This window comes from Gorilla gorilla, chromosome 8 (assembly GCF_029281585.2).
Source record: "Gorilla gorilla gorilla isolate KB3781 chromosome 8, NHGRI_mGorGor1-v2.1_pri, whole genome shotgun sequence".
In the NCBI taxonomy this organism is placed as follows: Eukaryota; Metazoa; Chordata; class Mammalia; order Primates; family Hominidae; genus Gorilla; species Gorilla gorilla.
In genome coordinates, this window is record NC_073232.2 from 37683287 (window position 1) to 37707354 (window position 24068).

The 24068-nt window shown below is 47.3% G+C and overlaps 1 protein-coding gene across 3 annotated transcripts; it reads right to left on the reverse strand.

Annotated features, from left to right (window-relative positions):
* Positions 1–16935: 16935 nt before the first annotated feature.
* On the reverse strand, positions 16936–23851 carry RPS24 (ribosomal protein S24). Of its 3 annotated transcripts, XM_031015073.3 has the most exons (7): positions 23711–23851; positions 22203–22268; positions 21900–22109; positions 20319–20429; positions 19649–19666; positions 17408–17429; positions 16936–17018 (listed from the first exon to the last, which is right to left on the reverse strand). In XM_031015073.3, the coding sequence occupies exons 1-5, from the start codon at positions 23711–23713 to the stop codon at positions 19661–19663; spliced, it is 396 nt and encodes a 131-aa protein (XP_030870933.1). In that variant the 5' UTR covers positions 23714–23851; the 3' UTR covers positions 16936–17018; positions 17408–17429; positions 19649–19660. The 3 variants fall into 3 exon arrangements, with proteins under 3 accessions (XP_030870933.1, XP_030870934.1, XP_030870930.1); XM_031015074.3 differs by lacking the exon at positions 19649–19666; XM_031015070.2 differs by lacking the exons at positions 17408–17429; positions 19649–19666.
* Between the last annotated feature and the right edge of the window lie 217 nt (positions 23852–24068).

Below are 24068 nucleotides of genomic sequence, written 5' to 3' on the forward strand. Positions count from 1 at the left end.
CACATCTGTCTCTGGCTGTCCCCATCCACACCCACACTTCCCCATGATTCCCTATCACCCAAATATCAGTTAAGATTTCTTCCTTGACAATGCTAGGATTACACAAGGGGCCACCCAGCAACTTGCCACTTCGCTTCCTGCAGATGGACCTTACCTCTGGGCTCTGTCACCCTGACACTCAAAGTGCTCCTACTGCTACACCTACTCTTGATCTTAGAAAGGTAAGAATTTTCCAGAATTCCTGGGGTTCATGAGTAACATGGAGAAAACCAACATGAAACCAGATATTTAGAGCAAAGGCCAGGCAAGTAAATGATCTCTATCTGATCAGTGATCAGCCCAGAAAAACTGTTTTGGTTTTGTTTCTGTTCTTCCTCAACTTGGCTATGTGTCTGTCTATAATTATGTGTGATATTTGTGTTTCTTTTCTTTTTGTTTTTTAATAGAGACAGGCCTCACTATGTTGCCCAGGCTGGTCTCGAACTCCTGAGCTCAAGTGATCTGCCCACTTCAGTATTTGTGTTTTTTTCATTGCTTTCAGAGGGGAAGGATAATATAGGTCTTATTCCCTATAAGAATACATTATAGAACCCACCACATAGAAAATCTTTAATACAATTTTTGATGAAAATGGAAATTTTTTTTTTCTTTTCTTTTTGAGACAGTCTTGCTCTGTTGCCAGAGTGAGTGCAGTGGCACTATCTCAGCTCACTGCAACCTCTGCCTCCTGGGCTCAAGTGGTCCTCCTGCCTCAGCCTCCCAAGCAGCTGGGACTACAGGTGTGTGTCACCACACCCAGCCGAAAAAAAAATGTTTTTTCAATAACGAATGACAGATAAATCAACTTAAACTACCTTAAACAGTATATAACATTTATTAGCCCCCATAACTAGAGTTCAGGGGTATAGATTCTTCAGGGAGGCTTGAGCAAGACTCTGGCTGTTTCCCTGCTGTTCTCTCAGCTCTGCCCTGCTCCAAATTGTCAACTGTGTCCTCAGGGTGGCTTCACTTGTGGTAGCAAAATGTATGCAGCAGTTCCAAGCCTCAGATCTGCACATTATGACCTCTGGAGCAAGAAAGATCTCTCCAACCATCAAACGGGAGCCTTCTCACAACTCTGCTTGCACCCAGCCTCAATCAACCACTTTGGCCAGGGGCAATTCTATGCACTGATTGGTTCAGGTCTGGGTCACTGCCTATTCCTGAGCTATCGCTATGGAAGGAGTAGATGCCATACTTTCTTGGCTTAGGCCAACCAAGACCCACCCCAAGAAAAGCAAATTTGGGGAGCAGAAGGGGAATAGAATGAATTCTTGAAGAGGCAACCAGAAGATCCTCCAAGGTCTGTGTTTCCTCAAACTGCTAAGCAGGCATTTCAGCTTCCAAACCGACTGGCAGTGCCCTAGGACAGGAGCCATCTTCTGACCCTTATTCACCAACGCCAAGGTGACCACTGAGAAAAGCACTTTGTATGTGTCCTCAGTCACCACGACAGACCCTCAACCAGCCACCAGGTTCACTAACAGACACAGTCACTGCCACACTGGTCTTCTCCACCAGAGGCATCTCCCCCTCCCCTACAAAGAGAGAAGAAGCTTTAATAACAGGATGTCCAGCCAGGCACGGTGGCTCATGCCTGTAATCCCAGCACGTTGGGAGGCTGAGCTGGGTGGATCATGAGGTCAGGAGTTTGAGGTCACCCTGACCAACACGGTGAAACCCCGTCTCTACTAAAAATACAAAAATTAGCCAGGCGTGGTTGTGTGCACCTGTAATCGCAGACACTCAGGAGGCTGAGACAGGAGAATCGCTTGAACCTGGAAAGCGGAGGTTGCAGTGAGCCAAGATGGTACCACTGCACTCCAGCCTGGGCAACAGAGCAAGACTCCGTCTCAAAAAAAAAAAAAAAAAAAAAGAAGATATCCATCTGGGAGACAAGGGGGGCTAGGTTCTGCCCCTAACTTGATGGGGAATTCCTTTTGTGTACCTCAGTTTCCCCACATGCACTAAGAGGGGATTAGGCAAAGTAAATCTAAAAGCCTCCTCGAGTGACCGGTTCATGTGCCACAGCAAAGGAAGAGCTTCTAAACTTGGCATTCCGCAGCCCCAAGAACCACCATCACCTCCTGCCTGAGTTTCCACCGCAGCCTCTGCCTCACGACCCAATCCACTCCCCACACAGCGGTCATTCCGTCAGTCAGTCATTCAACAAGTATTTATTTAGTCTACTGTGTACTGTGTCCAACGCATTGTTCTGGGCGCCAGGGGTACAGCAATGAGCTAATTAGGAACACAGACCAAAAAAAAAAAATCTCTAACTTCACGCAGCTTCATTTATAGTGGGAAAATACCAATAAACAAGAAAATAATAAAATCAACTGCTGACGAGGAAAAATTAAAACTAGGAAGGAAAGCCTTAAATGTGGTAGGAGCCGCTGGAGCTGGAAGGTGGTGGGAGGCCAGCGGCCAGGTCGTGGGGGATTGTGGGGGCGTGGGGAGGTCTTTGGCATTTGGGTGAGAGAGATGTGGAGCCCTGGAGGGTTCTGAATAGAGGTGCCAGCTCATCTGACTCCGATTTCCACAGTGCCCTGCTGGCTGCTGAGTGGAGAAGAAGGTGGAGAGATGAAGCATCCTCAGAAATGCAGCAAGGTGGCCATGGCAGTGACATTAGTGGCCCAGACCAGAGAGGCAGGAAGGTGGGGAGAAGCAGCTGGATTCCTGGTGGATTTCAAAGAAAGGACCAAAAGACTTGTTGATGGCCTGGATGTGGGGTGACAGAGTCAAGGTTGCTGACAAGGCTTCTGGCAAGTGGAGGACCAAGTCACCGTCCAGAGGGTGGGGAGAACCAGCAGGAGCAGGTGAGGCAGGCGACATGAAGGCTCCGTTTCTGACCAGTGCCCTCTCCAAAAGGCACGCCTGGCAGCACTGTTCTCTGTTTTCAGTCTTCCTCCAGGTAACGGCCACCTGTAAATACTTGCCACAGCCCCTCCACAATCTGCCACATGTCCACACGCTCCACAGTCCTGGCACTTCTACCTGCCACACAACCCCCCGGCTTTCTCTTGCCTTCGAGTTCTTCACATCTGTGCATCTCTCTCCCTGGGAAATTCTTCCCAATGCTTGCACTCCAAGCCCCAATTCCCTCATCTGCAAAAGCGGGAAGGAGAGAGTAGTCTCAGAGTATTGTCCAGGTGCCTTCCAGCCGCCCTGTTCTGCGCCTGTGGCCTGGGATTCTGCACCTCCCTCACTTGGTACCAGGAAAGATCAGCAGCAGTCAGAGCCAAAGCTTGAAGGAAGGGCACTTGGGAGGGCTGTAAAAGCCAGGTACCTGCAGGAGTTCAAGCCTCAGAACAGAGGCAGGAATGAAAACAGCATGGTCTGGAGTAGACAAGAACCCCCACACCAATCTGCCTCTGCCCCACAGAGCCCTCCACCTGGGCCACACTTCCCTTCCCTTCCCACTCCTTCTTCATGGCCAGTGCCAGCAGCTCCTTCCCTGCACTAGTCCCCAGCCCTCCTCTGCCTGCCCAGACTCTCTGGCCATTCGCCCAACAGCACTCCAGGCCAAGCCTTAGGATCTTGAGGAGCACCCTAGGCACCCCCATACCCTGGGAAAGCTCACCAAGGTATGGCCTTCACCCACACCACGTGACTAGGAGGTAGGAAACTGGACTCCAGGGTGCTCCAGGACTCTTTCCAAACTCAGCTCAAATCCCCCTTCCCCAGGAAGCCATCCTGCTTCCTCCAGACCATCCAGCTCTGCAAATTGGTTCGTGGTAGACATGTTGGTTTCCTCCCAAGCTTGGGGCTCAGGCTGCATCTTGCCCACCTTGATGTCTACCCACTTCCAGCCCTCAAAGAGTCCACCTGGAGACTTATGCACCAATATACTGTGCCCAACACAGGAGCTTCCTGCTGGGAGACAACCCTTCATCCGGTGAGCAACCTGCTTTTTATGAGAGGGGAAAGCCAGAGGGGCTGTGGTGCAGACGTTCCCCCATCCCCGGCCTGCTCCTGCTCTGCCATTTCCTCTCCCCTTCAGGAGCTGAAGAAGCCAAAGAGGTTCCTTCTCCCCTCTCAGGCTCCCTCACCTTCCCTCACCTTCCACCCAAGGATATTAGGAGAATTAATGGGATAACAGATGTAATGCCTCCAAGGAAACGGGCCACATAAATCCAAAGTGTTGTTATTAAATTCCAAATTTAGCCCTCAGGATGGGTGAGACATGATGAATCTGGGCTGGGAGAGATCCCAGCTGCGTGGACAGGAAGTCCCTGTGAAATCAGAAGCTATGACATACAGGCTCTGGGCATTCAAGGAAACCCTAAAAACCCCCCAGGACTCTGAACCCAAAGAGCTTCTACAACCACCTCACCCAGAAAGCAGCCAGGCTCTGCTTGTGTACCACCAGCAACAGGAAGCTTGCTGCTTCCCAGGGGGCAGGCCCCTTCCGTTAGCTCCGAGGTTTTTTTCTTTTCTTTTTTTTTTTTGTTGTTGTTGTTGTTGTTTTTGTTTTTTTGTTTTTTTGAGACGGAGTTTCACTCTTGTTGCCCAGCCTGAAGTGCAATGGCACAATCTCAGCTCACCGTAACCTCCACCTCCCAGGTTCAAGCGATTCTCCTGCCTCAGGCTCCCAAGCAGCTGGGATAACAAGGCGCCCTCCACATCTGGCTAATCTTCTGTATTTTAGTAGAGGTGGGATTTCACCATATTGGTCAGGACAGTCTCGAACTCCTGACCTCAGGTGATCCACCCACTTCGGCCTCCCAAAGTGCTGGGATTATAGGCATGAGCCACTGCACCCGGCTTGCTCCAAGTTTTAAAAACTGCCTGCTATCCAGCCCAAACCATTTCCCCATGTGCTTCACACTCCACACTCCAGGACAAATGTTACCCTTCTTTCACATGATAGCCCTTGACCAAGGGTACGTCTCTCTCTCCTCATTTCCAGCTAAACAGGGCTTACTCCCCATCATCTCAAGGCAGCCCCCATCAGGATGCTCTTGTCTGAGTAGACTCCTCCTCGTGGCTTCCAAATCCAACATAACCCCTAGAAGGGGTCCAAAGGGAGATAGGGCAGAGCAGAACCTGCCGTGCCTTCGCTCCAGGTGCCTACCTCCCATGGCGGCAGCTAGAGGCAACATTTGCTTTTTTTTAGCATCCTCATCACACTATGAAATGGGGACAATAATCCCCACCTTGTAAAACTATTTCCAGGACAAAAGGTAATATATACAATGTGCCCAACACAGTGAATAGTAGGCACTTAATAAAAGGAAGGTATTATTGTTACATTCAAAGTCTCTCGGGAACCCTGACAGCAGTTTCCAAGGACAGAAAAACCAAGAACTAAGCCGGGGGTGGTGGCGGTCACCTGTAATCCCAGCACTTTGGGAGGCCTAGGCAGGTGGATCACTTGAGGCCAGGAGTCCGAGACCAGCCTGGCCAACATGGTGAAACCCTGTCTCTACTAAAAATACAAAAATTAGCCAGGCATGGTGGTGTATGCCTATAATCCCAGCTACTCAGGAGGCTGAGACACGAGAATTGCTTGAACCTGGGAGGCAGAGGTTGCAGTGAACCGAGATCAAGCCACTGTACTCCAGCCTGGGCGACAGGGCAAGGCCCTGTCTCAAAAAAAAAAAATGGACAATCCACAGAATAGGAGAAAATATTTGCAAACCAGGTATCTGATAAGAGATTTGCATCCAGGATATATAAACTAACACAACACAATAAAAAGACAAATCACCCCATTTTAAAATAAGCAAAGGATTCAAACAGGCATTTTTCTAAAGAAGACATATAAACAGCCAATAAGCAGATGAAATGATGCTCAACACCATTAGTTATTATGAAATGCAAATCAAAACCATAATGAGATACCACTTCATACCTACTTGCATGGCTAAAATCAAGTACAGATAATAACAAGTGTCAGGAAGGATGTGGAGAAATTAGAACCTTCGTACATTGCTGGTGGGAACATAAAATGGTGCTGCCTCTGTGGAAAACAGTTAACCAGAGAGTCACCATAAGGCACAGCAATTCCACCCCCAGGTATATACCCAAGAGAAGTGAAAACATCCACACAAAAACTTGCACATGAATTTTCACAGCTGCAAAATTATTCAGAATAGCCAAAAAGCAGAAACAACACAAATATCCATCAACTGATGGTGATGTGGTAAATCCACACAAGGGAATGTTACTTGGTAATTAAAAGGAATAAATTACTGATACATGCTACGGTGTGGACATAGCATGGAAACATTATGCTGAGTGAAAGAATCCAGTCATAGAAACCTATATACACTGTATGATTTCATTTATATGAAGTTTCCAGAATAGACAAATTTATAAAAACAGAAAACAGATTTGTGGTTGCCAGGGGCTGGGGCAGAGGTTGAGGGAAATAGGGAGTAATTGCTAATGTCTACAGGGTTTCTTTTTGTTGTTTGAGACAGAGTCTCACCCACTCTGTTGCCCAGGCTGGAGTGCAGTGGCGCAATCTCAGCTCGCTGCAGCCTCTGCCTTCCAGGTTCAAGCGATTCTCCTGCCTTAGCCTCCCAAGTAGCTGGGATTACAGGTGCTTACCACCATGCCCGTCTAATTTTTGTATTTTTAGTAGAGACAGGGTTTTGCCAGGTTGGCCTGCTGGTCTCGAACGCCTGACCTCAAGTGATCTGCTCGCCTCAGCCTCCCAAAGTGTAGGGATTATAAGCATGAGCCACCTGCCCGGCTAAGGGTTTCTTTTTGGCATAATAAAAATGATCAAAAATGAATAGGTGTGGTGGGAGGATAGCTTGAGGCCAGGAGGCGCAACATAATGTAGAGACTCTGTCTCTACAAAAACTAAAAAAAAAGAAAAAAAAAATAGCTGGGCCTGGTGCTGTGCACCTGTAGTCCTAGTTATGTGGGAGGCTGAAGTGGAAGAATTACTTGAGCCTAGGAGTTCGAGGATGCAACGAGCTATGATCACATCACTGCACTCCAGGCTGGGTGACAGAGTGAGACCAAATAAAAATCAAAATGTTTAAAAATTAGGTGGTGGTGGTGGTTGCACCACTCTGCAAATACATTGAAACCCACTGAATTGCACACTTTACAAGGGTGAATATATGGTCTGTGAATTAAACCTCAATAAAGCTCTTATTCTCTTTTTAAAGCGGCCACTTGCTGAGGTCTGGGAGTGACAAGAAGGAGAGAAAGACAGATGTCTCAGCGGTGGGAGTGGTGGCTGCATTGGACACATCAGCAGCCCTCCTGCCCTCAAACCTTCCCAGCAGGTGCTCCTCAGCCCCAGGTAAGTGGGAGTGGGCTCCATGAGCTGACAGACCAGTCAGCATCTTGTCCCTGGGAAGTGAAAAGGAGGATGCAGGTCTAACTAATCTGGCCGGAAGTTTGGAATGGGGAGCAATAAAATCCTGGTTGTGGCAGCCATGGGGCAGAAAGGGGAACAAAGAAAAGCCAGCCTGTATAGAGAGAGAGAGGCATAGACTCAAAGAGGGGGAAGGAGGAAGGAGGGGAGAAGGAAGAGCTGATTTGTTCTGAAATGATTTTCCAGACCCAAATCCAGAGAGGCTGCCAGCACTGCCTACCTTTTGGCTTTGTCAGACCACCCACAGCTTCCCAGTAAACTTCCCCCTTTTGCTGGGAGGTTTCTGTTGAAAGGATCCCTATGAAGCAACCATTTCCTTCCTGCTGTGGCAAAGACTGGTCATTGTCCCCCAAAACTGTGCTCCCACATCTGCCTGAGCTGGAACAAGCCTATATTTCCCAGCCCACCTCACAGTCATTAGGTGTTGCAGGAGACTAAGTCCCAGCCCATGGAAGAGGAGCAGAAAAAACACAGGTGACTTCTGATCTGGCCTTTGTGGAGAGTGGGTGGCCTCCCACAGGACCCAGGACTAGGGCAAGGTGCTCTTAGGGTCAAGGAGATGCTGACCTTGCACTAGCACCACCGTGGGTGAAGACCTCCTTGGATTTCACATGCTAAGCGCTTCATTGCCTCACCCAGTCCCAGCCCCACTGTGATGGGCGACTGTCCCTCAGAATGGCACCAGCATTGGCAGCAAAGTGGAGAGAGAAAACATCTAGGCCCTCGAAGACGCTGTTAAACTGCAGTGTCCACCAACCCTGAAGGCCCCTGGGCATCCAGGGGGTTCTTACAGGAGCTAATAAGCAACCTCACTGTTCAAGGCAGTGTAAGCTGACTTCTCAGAGACTTGCAGCAGAAGGCCTCCTCCCTAACATACCCTCTAAACCCATGACAAAGCCAGCTCAGGAGCACCAGTGGGCGATGTTTCAACTCTAGCTTCCCAGGGAACATTTCTGTACCAGTGACACACTCTGTGAGACGACACAGGGCAATGAACTGAACAGCAGGGAAAAGGTACCCCAGACAGCATGCAGTGCTTTGTTACCTTAAAAATGCAAGAAACAGCACTTGAGTAGCAAACGGCTCACTTGCTGTCGGAAGTGGCATGAACTCCAGGGGAAGACGCCTGAAGCTCACTCCTTTCCCCAGCATGAATGAGCTGAAGGACTTGGGGCAAGTCATCTACCCTCTCTGTGCCTCATCCATAAACAGAAGAAAAAGCAGCCCATCTTGCATGCTGCGTGAAGGTGCCAAAGGAACTGAAGAGCTCTCCTTCCCCGCTCCAAGGAGGCCTGATGGAAAGAGACATCATGTTTAACTTGTTTCCTCCACCAAGGACAGCTGCAGTTAACAATGTTTGCCTATGGGTTGGGCAATTTTTTTGTGTGTGTTTTTGAGATGGACTCTCGCTCTGTCACCCAGGCTGGAGTGCAGTGGTGCAATCGCGGCTCACCGCAACCTCCCTCTCCCAGGTTCAAGCGATTCTTCTGCCTCAGCCTCCTGAGCAGCTGGGATTACAGGTGCATGCCCCCATGCCCGGCTAATTTTTGTGTTTTTAGTAGAGACGGGGTTTCACCATATTGACCAAGCTGGTCTCGAACTCCTGACCTTGTGATCTGCCCATCTTGGCCTCCCAAAGTGGAGATTACAGGCGTGAGCCACCGCACCCGGCTGGGTTGGGCAATTTCTAACCAGACTCTCTGAACATCATCATCGACGGTGGGAGCCAGCAGAGGGCTGGACCACTCTTTTGAATCCCCTTATAACCCAGGGATGAGCACATCTACAGCGCTCTGAAAAGGCAGTTCTGGAGATTTCCTGCCCAGGCAGAGCAGTGGCTCAGCTGGGTGAGCAGTCACCGAGAGTATAGGATGCCAATCCCTGGATTAACGAGGTGAATGCCAAAGACCCTCCGAGGCAATGTATTTTTGGAAGAAATACACACTGCAGCAGAAAAGAAAACATGGTATAAATTTTCCTTCTTCCAAACAGTGCAGAATAGAAACCTATAAAAGCAAGTTCTGGATGTCTGAAGATACGGACTTTTTAAAAAATCTTGAGAGATTCCACCTTACTGACTTGCACCATATCCCTGGAAATGCTTCCTTAAGTGGCTACTGGAGATGGATGTCATGTAGCAGGGTTTACAGACCCCCTGCAATCCGAGGTCCTTGAGAAGCACAAGGCAGTCTCTTCCTCAACTCCCAGGGCAGGATTTTATAGTGGAAAGAGATGTTGACAGCCACTTTCTCAGCACCACTCTCTCATCCTACAGTGTAGGAAACTGAGGCCCAGAGGAGAAAGCGGTCTTGCCAGAGATCTTAAAGTGTGGTGGGGCAGAGCTAAGGCTTGAAAACAGGTCTTGGACCCAGCACTGTGGCCCCGGACCCATGCTTGTCAAAGAATAGGACAGAGGCATAGCACTGTAGGCAGAAGGCTGAAGCAGAATCGGGCTGCTGGGGTTCCCAGCCTTCGGCCCCCACCTCCCCCAATAGAAACCGCAAGCTGCCTGGCTGGGCAGCTACAAAAGGGGGAATGCTGTTTGCACAGGATCTGCAGAGACCTCGCAGCACGGATGGGTAGACATCACCATGCACATATGAACAGCAGAAAGCCCTCCAGGTTCAGCTTCCCTACGAGGGCCGAATCCTATAAACAAGATTACCACCCCCATTAGACCTTCTCTGAGAAGAAAGAGTGACCTCTCCAGTTGATCTGGCATCAGGCTTTTTTCATGCTTCCACAAGGGTAGCGGTCTTGACAACAAAGCAGACCGCTTCCACGCCTGTGCCCACAGTGCCCCCTTGTGGGAGTCTGCATAGTGCATCACACGTCTTTATTTCACCAAGTGAAAAGGCAGGGATGGGGCCGTCTACAGCACTGTCCTTCCGGGTCTCCACAGCTGTCCCCCTCTGGAATATCCTCCCCTTCCCTAAGCTCAGTGGTTCTCAAACTTTAGCATGCATCTGAATCACCTGGAGAGCTTGTCAAAACACAGGTTCTGGCTGGACGCGGTGGCTCACACCTATAATCCCAGCACTTTGGGAGGCCGAGGCCAGTGGATCACCTGACGTCAGGAGTTCAAGACCAGCCAGACCAACATGGTGAAATCCCGTCTCTACTAAAAAGTACAAAAAAAAAAAAATTAGCCAGGCGTGGTGGCAGGCACCAGTAGTCCCAGCTACTCAGGAAGCTGAGGTGGAGAATCGCACCCAGGAGGCGGAGGTTGCAGTGAAGGAAGATCACGCCACTGCACTCCAGCCTGGGCAACTCAAAAAAAAAAAACAGGTTCCCTGGCCCCACCCACAGCTTCTGATTCAGTAATTCTAGGGTGGAGCCCAAGAAATTGAATTTCTAGCAAGTTCCCTGGTGATGCTGCTGCTGCTGTCCAGGACCACACCTGGAGAATTGCTGCCTCAGCTAATCACCTCCACCCATTTAAGGCTCAGGACCATTTCTAGCTCCTTGGCGAGATGTTCCACAAATGCCCCCAGGCTTATCATAGGATGCCATAGTTGTGTAACTTTAACCAAGTTCCTTAACCTCTTTGAGCCTCAATTTCCTCATCTATAAAATGGGGGTAATAGTAATTCCCTCTGCGTGCAGGTAAATGAGGCCAGGTGCAGTGGATCATGCCTGTAATCCCAGCACTTTGGGAGGCTGAGGCAGGTTGGTCACCTGAGGTCTGGAGTTCAAGACCAGCCTGGCCAACACGGAGAAACCCTGTCTCTACTATACAAAAATTAGCCAGGTGTGGTGGTACACACCTGTAATCCCAGCTACTATGGAGGCTGAGGCAGGAGAATCACTTGAACCCAGAAGGTGGAGGTTGCAGTGAGCTGAGATTGCACCACTGGTGCAATCCAGAGCTCCAGCCTGGGTGACAGAGCGAGACTCATTCTTAAAAAAAAAAAAAAAAAAAAAAGTAAATGAGATCATGTGTGCAAGACTTAGCTCAGTACCTGGCACATGGTAAACAATAAATGTTAGCTATTCTGTGGTCATTAATTAGCAATAGTATTACTGTTCATTTGCCAGCTTCTTGAGGGCAGAAACAGTATTCCCATTAGAGACAGAATTCTCAGAGGCCAAACGGATCTTAGAGAAACTTCAGTCCAGCTTCCCAAGCCTGACCTCACCTGGGAAGCTTCAGTCCAGTTTCCCAAGCAGCCTCACCTGGGAAGCTATTAAAACATCAGGTGCTTGGGCGCTACCCAGATCTACTAACTCTGAAAACTGGGGCAAGAGGCTGGGCATTTGTTGTTTTTGAGACAGAGCCTCGCTCTTGTCACCCAGGCTGGAGTGCAGTGGCATGGTCTCGGCTCACTGCAACCTCCGCCTCCTGGGTTCAAGCAATTCTCGTGCCTCCACCTCCTGAGTAATTGAGATTACAGGCACGTGCCACCACGCCCAGCTAATTTTTGTATTTTTAGTAGAGATGTTTCACCATGTTGGCCAGGCTGGTCTCGAACTCCTGACGTCAAGTGATCCACCTGCCTCAGCCTCCCAAAGTGCCGGGATTACAGGTATAAGCCACCACACCCAGCCAGCATTTGTATTTTTAACAAGCCCCCAGCCTGGCCAACATGGTGAAACCCCATCTCTACTAAAAATACAAAAAATTACCCAAGCGTGGTGGCAGGCGCCTGTAATTCCAGCTACTCAGAAGGCTGAGGCAGGAGAATCGCTTGAACTCAGGAGGCAGAGGTTGCAGTGAGCCGAAACAGTGCCACTGCACCCCAGCCTGGGTGACAAAGCAACACTCCATCTCAAAAAAAGAAAAAAAGAAAGCCCCCACCTGCCAGGTTTGGGAATTACTCATCTAGCCCGGATAGCAGACAGACACAGAGAGGGAAACAGAAGCCCAGAAAAGGGAAGTCTTTTGCCCATCCATGGCCCCAGCTGATTGTAAGCTGAGTGGAGATCAGGAACTGTGACTCCTGATTCCTGATCTGGTCCCTTTTTCCGAGTTATTAATACTTGGGGCCAGGCGCGGTGCCTCACGCCAGTAATGCCAGCACTTTGGGAGGCGGGGTGGGCAGATCACCTGAGGTCGGGAGTTCAAGACCAGCCTGACCAACATGGAAAAACTCTGTCTCTACTACAAAATACAAAATTAGCCAGGCATGGTGGCACATGCCTGTAATCCCAGCTACTCGGGAAGCTGAGGCAGAGAATTGCTTGAAACCGGGAGGCGGAGGTTGCAGTGAGCTGAGGTCGTGCCATTGCACTCCAGCCGGGGCAACAAGAGTGAAACTCCGTCTCAAAAAAAATACAATAAATACATGGACGCCATCTCATCGACCCATAACCTTCTACATAAATCCCCTCTCCAATATGCATGATGAGCAGCCAGAGCGTTGCCGAAGTATTTCCTATGTGGAGGAACTCGGCATGTGAAAACACACAATCCACTGCAGAACATCTAATTCTCCGTTTTATTTTCTTTAACCAAAACACTGAACAAGTGAAATCCTTAGCTTGGCATACAAGATCCTCCCTGATTTATTCTCCGCTGACCTCTTCAGCTTCATTTCTTACCAGGACCTCACCTGCACCCTCTCATCCAGACTGTGGGCACTGGGAGGCAGGTCTCATTTCTGCCTCCCCTCAACATCTGACATGCGGGAAGTTCAAGGGTGAGTGGATGGGGAAGGACAGTTGGATCAATGTATGGAGGTGTGTTCACAGAGCTCTAAAACCCAGGACAGCCTCTCTGCCAGCACAAATGAGTCAGGTGTCATACTTCTGTGCTCTAGCAGCCAACCTGAAGACTATTTTTGAAATGGAGTATCTCCCACCAGAAATGCATTGTGCAAAACTGCTCAAAGGCAACAAAGTCATGTAGGGCCTTCCATCTTGTTGATTCAAGAGAATGCCTACCTACCCACTCTGCTCCCACCTCCCCAGTGTCATCCTCTCTTCCCCTTGCAGAATGACTGGTCTCACCTTGTCCCACACTGCCTGCTCCCATCTCCCTGCTTTCTTTCCTATTTTTCATGGCCTCAAATGAGAACTTTCTCCTATGCGTCCAAATCAGATCATGTCTCTTGCCGCCGCTGGTGTTACAGTGATCGTCCCTTATCCATGGGGCAAACGTTCTTAGACCCCCAGCGGATGCCTGAAACCGCAAACCCTATCTATACCAAGTTTGTTGCTATATATACATAATTAAAGTTCATAATTTAGGGAGTCAGATATTAACTAATAATTATACTGTAGTAGGTTGCATGAACTCTTTTCCTCTGAATACGTACATGTATTCACATTCTTGATGGGAGATAAAATGCTTATGTGGTGAGAGGAAGGGAGGTAAATGACGTAGGCATGGTGACATGTGTTAGGCTACTATTGATCTTCTGATGACACCTCAAGAGGATCATCACTTTTGGGTGATCCCAGACCATTTAGCCATGATAATTTTCCAGACTGCAGTTGATGGACAGCAACTGAAACTAGATAGGTGGGGACTGCTGTATGTCTCCTGGAAGCCTTCCAAGACCCAGCCTCCCTGCACTGATCTTCTTGGCTCCCAATTTCTATCATGTCACAGTCATACACTATCTGCTACTTCACAGAAAGGAACAGAAGCCAGATCATGGGATCGTCATTAACTACCTCAGAGCTTTCAAGACAGAACAGCTTCTTTATCCCCAACTTGCAGAACAGGGACACAGCAGGTGGTCAGTAAATTGGGAATTTGGCTAGCCATCTAACACTTGTTCAATAAACCCATGGCAACTGGCACCCTGCTGGCAGTCATGAGTTTTATATACCATTATATGCACAGTGCAAAGTAGCTTAATACTGGAGTGCTGAAAAAATGCAGTGTTTTGGAGTCAGATGATTGCATTCCAATCCCATCCCCACCACTTAATGGGTGAGACACTGGTAAGATGCTTAACTGCTCTATACCCTTTCCAGCGTGGGTCCAGGAAGACATGCTTCTTGGAGTTAACATGCAGATTAGGCCGGGCACGGTGGCTCACGCCTGTAATCCCAGCACTTTGGGAGGCCAAGGCAGGCGGATCACAAGGTCAGGAGATCGAGACCATCCTGGCTAACATGGTGAAACCCCATCTCTACTAAAAATACAAAAAATTACCCGGGCATGGTGACGGGCACCTGTAGTCCCAGCTACTTGGGAGGCTGAGGCAGGAGAATGGCTGAACCCGTGAGGCAGAGCTTGCAGTGAGCCGAGATTCTGCCACTGCACTCCAGCCTGGGCGACAGTGAGACTCCGTCTCAAAAAAAATATGTATGTGTGTATGTGTGCGCGCGCGCAGATTAACGGAGATCGTTGTTCAGAGTTTAGGACAGCACCTGTTTCGGCTCCATGAGAGCACCATGTAAGATGCTGTCTTTAAGGGCAGCCTAAAATAAGCAACTTGCCAGGGAAGAAAGGAAGAGTGCAGAGTTGAAAGCTGCCTGATTACATAGGCACATCCAGCTACAAACAGAACTCATGGTTGTGGTGCTAGGAAAAGCTAAAAAGCAGCACCCCAAATATTCATTGCAGGTACCTTCCCAGAACCACCTCTAGCTGAGTTTCTCATCACTCTTCAAAGATCCCTGCTCTCTAAGCCACAGCTTCCCATCAGTGACAAGCTGAAGGAAGGGATGTGCTCCCTCAATATTGATTCAGCTTAGTAAAGTCAAGTTTGCATTTTATGGAGGCTCTTCCAAAGCCTGCTGACAGCACAGGGTAGCCTGGTTACTGTGAGGGCCTACAATGTGCTGAATCTGTCCAGTTTGAGTTCCCACAAGTCCCTGCTTCCTGACACACAATTGCTTAGCACTAGTTTCCAAACTGTTTTCACAGTTGTTATATCCTCAGCCTCAAAATAGCCTTGTGAGCCAGGGTAGCTAGCAGATACCCTTGGGAGCCCAATTTAAAAGACAAATTAACCCAAACAAGGTACCAGGTGACTTCCCCAAAAAACACTTGGATGGACTAGATGGAAGAGAAGCAGGCAGCGGGGACAGAAGACCAGAGGAGGGTGTTAGCTGGCCATAGGAGCAAAGGCTGTGGAGACCGGAGAATACCTGTCCCAACAGATGCAGCCAGCCTGGAGCCCTGCCAATTGTCATCAAACAGGAAAGTGGGCTACTACTGCTGCTTCTGGTATTTCAAGAGGCTGGAAATCCAGACCTTTATGTAAAATTTGCCAAGTTTCCAAATGTTATGCCTAACAAGGCTCACAGCAAAACTGCCACATTTTCTATAATATCACAACCCAAGTGGATCCTCTGGAAAAATAGGCCAAGCCTGAGTTTCATCCCACCTCCCTTCCCAAGGCTACTAGCTGAGACTACAACTTCTGCCCTGAGCACAGCTGAACAGAAAAGCCTCCCCACTTCGTGACTTTGATGCCAACCTTCAATCATTCAGGCTCTCTGCAGCTATGCCCTTTTTCTTCACATCAGAAACTATTTCCTACCCTTCAGTTCTCAATTGCTTCCTTCCACTCTCCCTGCATCAACTTAGCAATCACCCCCAGCTCCACGTCCCATCCCATCCCATCCCTGCAGCACTGTCAGGATCCTCACCACCTTGCCTCTGCAAGCTGCTCACCGGGTGCCTTCTCTGCTTCCACACTCCAGCTCAGTCACAGGAAACTGCATCTCAAACCCCAACCTTTGCTGCCCCTAGCATTACCTTCAGCCTGGTATGCACTGTTCATCAAAAAATGTCAAATCACATCAAAGACCCCATTCTTCCACACGTTCTGTACTAGTAAGCCATTTCCTGGTCCTAGCAAAGTAGTAGCAGATTCCTTACAAGAGAACCTACAGGGCCAGAGGCCCACAAACCGAAGTACACAGCCTCTGTAGATATGAAAACAGAACTCCAACCACCCCCTGGCCAGCAGGCCCAGCCCCATGACTTAACTCTTCACAGCCCTGCCCTCCCGTCTGTAGGTGCTCCATGCAGGGTCTCTGACCATCTTTTCTCCAAAACATTCCACTACCCTTCCTTCCTGCAACCTCAACCCTTCTGCCTTCATGGTATTGCTTTTCCTGGGTCCCCTTCATGCCCAACCAAGTCTTTCAGCTCTCTACTGCTTCCTGAGATTTCTCCAGTTTATCCAGACATGGTACTTTTTAGACTCTAAGACAGACGTGGTCGCTCATGCCAGTACTTTATGTGGCCAAGGCAGGAGGATCGCTTGAGCCCATGAGTTCAATCAAGACCAGCCTAGGTAACAAAGCTAGACCTTGTCTCAAAAAAAAAAAAAAACACCTCACTGTAGCCTCGAGCTCCTGGGCTTAAGTGTAATCATCCCACCCAAACCTCCCAACAGTGCTGATTACTGTGAGCCACTGCACTGCGTCCACCGCAGACATGGTTCTTAACACAGCATTTACAAGCTTGACTCCCAGATGAACCCACCTAAGCTATAAACCAATCAGCAAACAAACACCACCCCATGACATTAAGTTTTCACTGAATGCTTCATGGAGCATGTGAACTTGGGCAGCAACTGAAATCAGCAGACTAACCTCCTAGCAGTGCCAGGAAACTGCAAATACATTTCAAACAACCAGACACATGAAGTTTTTAGTTTATTAATGTTCTTGTGAAAAATCCCCAGTGGCCACAGATAACATCATTGCAGCACCTTTACTCCTTCGGCTGTGAATCAAGAGAAAGAAGTTTAGTCAGCAACTGCCTTTAAAATTCTTTAAAGTCTTCAATTCCAAAAGTAGTAACATTCATGCACAACAATTATTAGTAACCTAGAATATCAAGTTATTTTGATGTTATCATAACACAATGAAAGCACCAAGAAATAAAATTTACAAACATTCAAGTTAAGAATAAAACAAAAATAACGGGCTAAATATTGCTAAACCCTAAAAACAAAACCATGTCACTGTTAGTATTTTAAAAGGTTACAACTCTTCAGAATATTTGTAAATCTACTTCTTGATGTACTACACATGATCTGCTTTTAAATTGCTACGTCAGTACACCAAGGAGTCTAGTGATCTACATGACTACATGAAAAGCTTGAATTATACCTGTGATCCAATCTCCAGCTCACTGAATCAGTGGCGGGGAAGGGAAAAAGAGAAAGGAGGGAAAAGAAAGATTTCATTAATAGTCCCTTTTCAAACTCAAAAATAATGTGCATTTAAGTGCATGCAATCAGGTACCTTAAAGATGACCATTTTGTTCTTTGCAATAGTATACAGAGCACTCCTTCCAGACTCACTGATTTTATTCCTCCCCATTCTGACAATGCCTTGCCTGATTACTGTAGTTCTTATGCAAACGAGGTAGCCGGACTTCACAATGAAGAGATCGTTAAGCCAATGTGGTACCCAGGATGGCCTTGCCCACTTGTCAATGAAGTACATACCTGAGCCTCTGCCCCTCTGCTCTGCCCAGCAACATTGTGCTGGACACACACCAGGAACAGATACGAGAATCATTACAGATTCAAGTCTAATTTAACCTCAATGGGAGTGCTCTAAATGATCAGGCAAGTCTTTCAAAAGCTGCCTCAGTTCAATAACAGACACCATTCACAGCCACAAAAGTAGTACAAGTTAGTATTTAAAAAGAGGCATTAATTTAGCTGAACTAAAAATACAATTGCTCCTCAGATGTGAGACTACTAATGCCTTAGTATAAGTAACTTAGTATATAACTCCATCGCAACCAAAAAGCAAGAACAAATATCAATTCTAACATCTGAACAAAACTGAATTAAAAGCAATATTGCTATGGCATTTCTTTGGAGCCAAAGAATTTATGTACTCAAATGCATTGATTTTTCCAGCTGGCTTTTCAGAGCAGTGCTAGTGAGAGGCACCAGTGTAACTTGAAGCAGGAATAGTGATGGCTCAGGTCCCCACAGGTAGCTCCTCCGTACCTGTGGGACTCAAAGGCTAAGGGCACTAACTCATAGGGCTCAAAGGCTGGATGAAGAGAACAATCAATGTGTTAAATGTCCTTCAGACCTAGGTCAGAGGACAAATTTTGACTAATTCTTTTGACTAATTCTTTTTGCAACTTCTCTCAACAGGTACAATCCTCACAAACAGGGAGTAGTTCTTAGTGAGTAGTTCTGCTGGCAGTTCATTCATTACATACTCCATGGCGCTGGGACATCAATGTGATTACAGTCCTGGGCAGGCAATCCCAGGTTTACTGCCTTGCCTGGCAGGGAATCACTGCAAAAGGATGCCACAAGAACAAGGGCCTTCATTGATTCAAAATCCCACTACGCCCACCCCACTCCTACCCCACTTTACACATTACAATTTTAGGCTGTTCAGATGTGCAAAATTTGTTTTAAATGAGGTAACAGGCTGGGCACAGTGGCTCACACCTATAATCCCAGCACTTTGGAAGGCTTAGACAAGCAGACTGCTCAAGTCCGGGAGTTCAAGAGCAGCCTGAGCAACACGGCTAAATCCTGTCTCTACAAAAAACTGGCAGGGCACGGTGGCACATGCCTGTAGTCGCAGCTACAAGGGAGGCTGAGATGGGAGAATCACCCAAGCCCGGGAGGTACAGTAACCCATGATCATACCACTGTACTCCAGCCTGGGTGACAAGAGACCCTGTCTCAAAAAAATAAATAAATGAGGTAATGGGCCATTCTAACCAAGTGCTTGTGGGAAAAAGCATACCCACCAAAGACTTTTATATGAATACATAATTACCACAAAAATTTTCTATTTAAAAAAAAAAAAAGACACCAGGCACAAAGTTGGGAGATTAAGTAATAAAAAGCAATGGAAATGGTAAAAGGCAGTTTTGCGTATATCCAAACGGGACAGAGGCTTTGCCGGATTTCACAGACTAGTTTACTACCAGTGCTGCCAGGCTGGTTTCATGGCTCCAGAGAAGACTGCTCCTTGGATAAGAGAGCCCTTCCCAAGCCCAGTGTTAAAAGAAGCCATTTCCTAAGTATGTGGACACAGCATTTCCCAAGTGCCTACTTGGTAAAGCACTCACCTTCCTCCAGTGAGTCACTTCACATGTAACATGCATTTTGGAGTTTACAAAATAAACATGATTTTAAACGTTTTCTCCTTTGCTCATAATATACTATCTTAAAACATATTAGGTTGGTGCAAAAGTAGTTGTGGTTTTTGCCACTGCAATTACTTTTGCACCAGCCTAAATAGCACTGGCATTATAATCGACCATACTATAAAACTGTCGTCCAAAGGCCAACATGCAAAGCATCATCAAAGCAAACTCAGTGAAGGTGATGCATCCCCACACCGTGCTTACAATCTCAGTACCTGCTAGACACTTCATTTCTGATGAACAAGAAATCCAAGAAAGTAGAGAGGAAAAGCAAAAAAAAACAAAAAAAAAGTTCACAGAACACTTGATTATTTGTTAATTTAACAACCCAACACCTTAATTCTATTCAATGATTTACAATGTCCAACTATTTACAGCTAGCAAAGCTGGTAAAAAGCTGCTTATCGCTAAAATCACTTGTCTTGGCCAACTGGAGAGGAAAGCAATCCTGAGATCTCAGTTGCCTTTCCAGTGTGCCAGGAAAACACGGGCCACATTGATCCAACTGCTTCTTAAACCAGTGTCCATATTAATAAGTAAAATCACAGGGAATGGGATCCGCTCTGCATTGAAGGTTCTATGCCAATTAGTAAAATTAAAACTTCTTGTGATAGGCTTGAAAGGTGCCCACCAGGATCAATGAACCAATGTGGCCTCCAGATTGTGCTGTGAGCTGACAAGGGGTGGGCCAAGCTACTCTACTGAAGTGTTAAGACACTATGCTACATAGTTTCTTAAAACATGTTACCTTCTGTAATCCAGAAGAAGAGGGAAAAGAAGAAACATTAAGAAAAGTTATTTTAAAAATTAATAAGATCCCTTCTTTCCTAGAAACTAAAGACCTACAATTAATGACGTTTCTATATTTTCCTTGATGAACTATACCTTTTTGCCAGCACCAACATTGGCCTTTGCAGTCCCCCTGACTTTCTTCATTCTGTTCTTGCGTTCCTTTCGTTGCTTTCTTGAGGTCTTTTTCTTCTCATACAGGCCATGCTGAATGAGAAAAGAGTACATCCAGGTGACTTGTAAACATTAAAATCATTACCCACCACTCTGGTAGGGAAACTGACCCAGTCTGAGCTTAAGAAACACAGCTTTCTAAACCAAAACTTTTCAAAGTACATTTAATGCATGTTTTTGCTAGAACAGAAAGGATCATCAAGGGATTTTAAGTACAGAATAGCCTCACAGGAAACAAATGGTCCACTCAACATTCTCTGAACAGGAAGTTTGGGAGACTGGCTGTTCTTGTCCAGACTTGAGCTCACAGATCACTATTTTTTCTTCTTTTGCACTACCAAAACAAGGCACCTCCAAAGTGGCTGAGGGGATCTCTTCCCATTTCAACTCCCCATTACTCCCTGATGACAGACAAGCATTTACAACCCCCACATCATGGAGATTCCGGATCTACTCATCTCCACTCTGCCCACCTTTGCACTTGCTGTTCCTGGGGCCTACAAGACTGTTTCTGTATCTTTACAAAGACTACTTCCAAATCTTTACAAGGATCTCAGCTTCAATGTCACCACCTCAGCAAGGCCTTTAACATGACCCAACATCAGTTAAAAATAGTGCAGCCTCAGCTGGGTGCGGTGGCTCACACCTGTAATCCCAACATTTTGGGAGGCCGAGGTGGGCGGATTACGAGGTCAGGAGTTCAAGACCAGGCTGACCAACATGGTGAAACCCAGTCTCTACTAAAAATACAAAAATTACCCAGGCATGGTGGCGTGCACCTGTAATCCCAGCTACTCAGGAAGCTCAGGCAGAGGAGCTGCGTGAACCTGGCAGGAGGAGGTTGCAGTGAGCCGAGGAGATTGTACCACTGCACTCCAGCCTGGGTGACAGAGCAAGACTCCCTCTAAAAAAAAAAAAGTGCAGCCTCTACCGATGACATCACCAGGATTTTCCCTCACAGCTATCGTATGGGAAGGTTTATCTAACAGGATAGGATAAAGTGAGTTAAAGGAACAAACAGAACAAGCACTTCGAGGTGATGATGCTTACTTGTTTACTAGAATGTAAGCTGGGGAGCTTGCCCAGATCACTGCTGTAGTTCACTCTGCAGTGTTTGACACTCAGTATACAATCAAAAACCTTTCCTGGTTCCTAACTATGGGTTTAAGCCCAGACGCAGACTTAATCCAAACTAAATGAATTTGGTGCCAGGCTACCTTTCCAAACACATCCCCTTACTTCCCCTCTGGAAAACAATCCTTACCCCTAGTCCATCTCCAAGAACACTACTTCAGCTGCCCTTCTGAACTCAGCTCAAATGTCAGACTTCAATTTTGAACCTCCGTACTCCACCTGTGCATTTTATGAAATAACTTTTTCTCTTAATCCCTTCAGAGTTGTCTCCCAGATTGCTTGGTCTTGCCCTTTTTACCACACTCACAACACAACACTATTGAAAAAATAGGTCTTCAGGAGCTGATCAACAAATGAAAAGACACCTACTCTTGCAAGTCTATGTTTGGGTTCATTTTTCTTCGCATAATCCAGGGAATCATAAATCATGCCAAAGCCAGTTGTCTTGCCACCACCAAAATGAGTCCTGAATCCAAATACAAAGATGACATCCGGTGTGGTCTTGTACATTTTGGCTAGTTTTTCCCGAATTTCTGTCTTAGGCACTGTTGCCTTCCCGGGGTGAAGGACATCAATGACCTAAAAGGAGATACCAAGTTTAGCATTCACTATGATAAAATACATCTTTAGAGTAAAGGACAATTAAGCAAAGACTGATGTGCCCTTCCTCACCATTTGTTTCCTCTGAAGTAGTCGGTTGGTCATGAACTTTCTAGTGCGGATAGTTACGGTGTCGTTCTGAAAACATAAACACTCTGGTTAATAAAACTACTCAAACTTTTCTTGGCCTTTCTGTGATTTTCCAAGACCTAGAATGTTGCAGTCCAATTTGTAGCCATTAGTCATGTAGCAAACTAAAGTAAATAAAACCCACTGGGCAAGGCCAAACTCACAGGATACACCTAACAAATACATAAAATACCAAGAAAATACAATGGTTTTACATGAATCTGTACAACTTACTTCACCAGGTTGTGTATCTCTGGGGCAGGGTTTCTCAAACTCAGCACTACTGATATTTCCATATGGTAATTCCATATGGATATGTTGTGGGGACTGTATGTTTTAGAATAACTATGAAAATCCCAGCCCTCTAACCATTAGATGCCGGAAGCACTTCCCACCTTTCCCAGTTGTGACAATCAAAAATGTCTCCAGACTTAGCCAACTGTTCCCTTAGGAGAAAAATCACTCCGGGTTGAGAATCACTTCTCTGGGGTAAAAACTGCTGTAGCTCATATAAAGGTCACTCAATGAACTGTGTTTATCATGTCTTGCACAAATGTGCCCCAAACCTTGTACTCACTACCTGCATGTAATCTATCCTTCTAGAATGGCCATAGCAGAGATCAGAGAAAACGGTATTCCCTTCTGAAGGACTGAACTGCACCTTTACTTAATACCTAATAAAAAATGTGGGCATTAAGCAATTTATGCTAACAATTTTACCAAAAAGGAGGCGCAAGAGACTTTCATGGCAGCAAATGACTTGCTAGACTTTCTCCATTTTACTTTGAGAAACCACACCAAATTAAATCCACGTCGGTGGTACTCAATTCTTCAAAGTAAAGGATCAAAGGTAAGGAGAAAAAAAAAGATTGCTGGTGAAGTTAAAAACGGATGCTGGAGGAGCTAATAACGCATGACCTAGGGCAGGACTACCTTTTTATAACATCCCTTTCCAGGGCCTGTTTCCCCAGTATGAAACATGAAGATTCATCCAGCTGACAAGTTTTCTAGCTTACACGTGGGAATGTTTTCACTTGCCGCAACTCGCCCAGGCGCTGCCCGCACCTTCTTCACCTCCTGGACTGCCATCACCTGCAAGCCGCCTACCTAGCCCAATGAGGAACTGCAGACGAAATGTGCCTCCCAGTGTCCATCTATCCCGCCCGCCCCCTACCCCCATCCACCGTGCTCCACGAAGTCAACAAGCGCCAACAGCTCCTGCACTGCCCAGGGGATGGAGCCCGAAGCCCAGCGTGTCCGGGTCTACAGCGCAGCCCGCCAGCCCGGACTCCCTGCCAACAGCCCCGAGCCCCTCGACAACCATCCTCCGACAGAAACGGCCAGAGAAAAGCAACCGGGCTTCGCGTGCCTATAGCTCAAGTACTGGGACCCGCGGACCACGGATGGCTCAGATACGCGGCAGATGACTGCACGGGCCCAGGGAGACTCACCATGATGGCGATCTGTCTTCAGACAGCCAAGGAGGAAAAGAGAGCGACGATTCGCCGGCCAATCATATCAACGCGCACGGAAGGACCCCGGGAAGCGCCGGCGTGGGGGCGTGGTCGCGCCACGAGGCTGACCGAGCCGATGCCTGATTTAGGCTGCCTACGGCCCCGCCTCACAGACCTTTGGCCACACCCCTGGAACTCTAGACTGGCCAATCCGGAACCAGAACAACTCGAGCAGACTAGGTTTACGCAAGCAGGTGTTCAATTTCAGTTCAATTCATTATGTTGAATTGTACGTACTTGAATTCCGGTAAACCAAATTAGTTTAAATTGCCTTCTTCCGAGTTAGAGGTGGGTA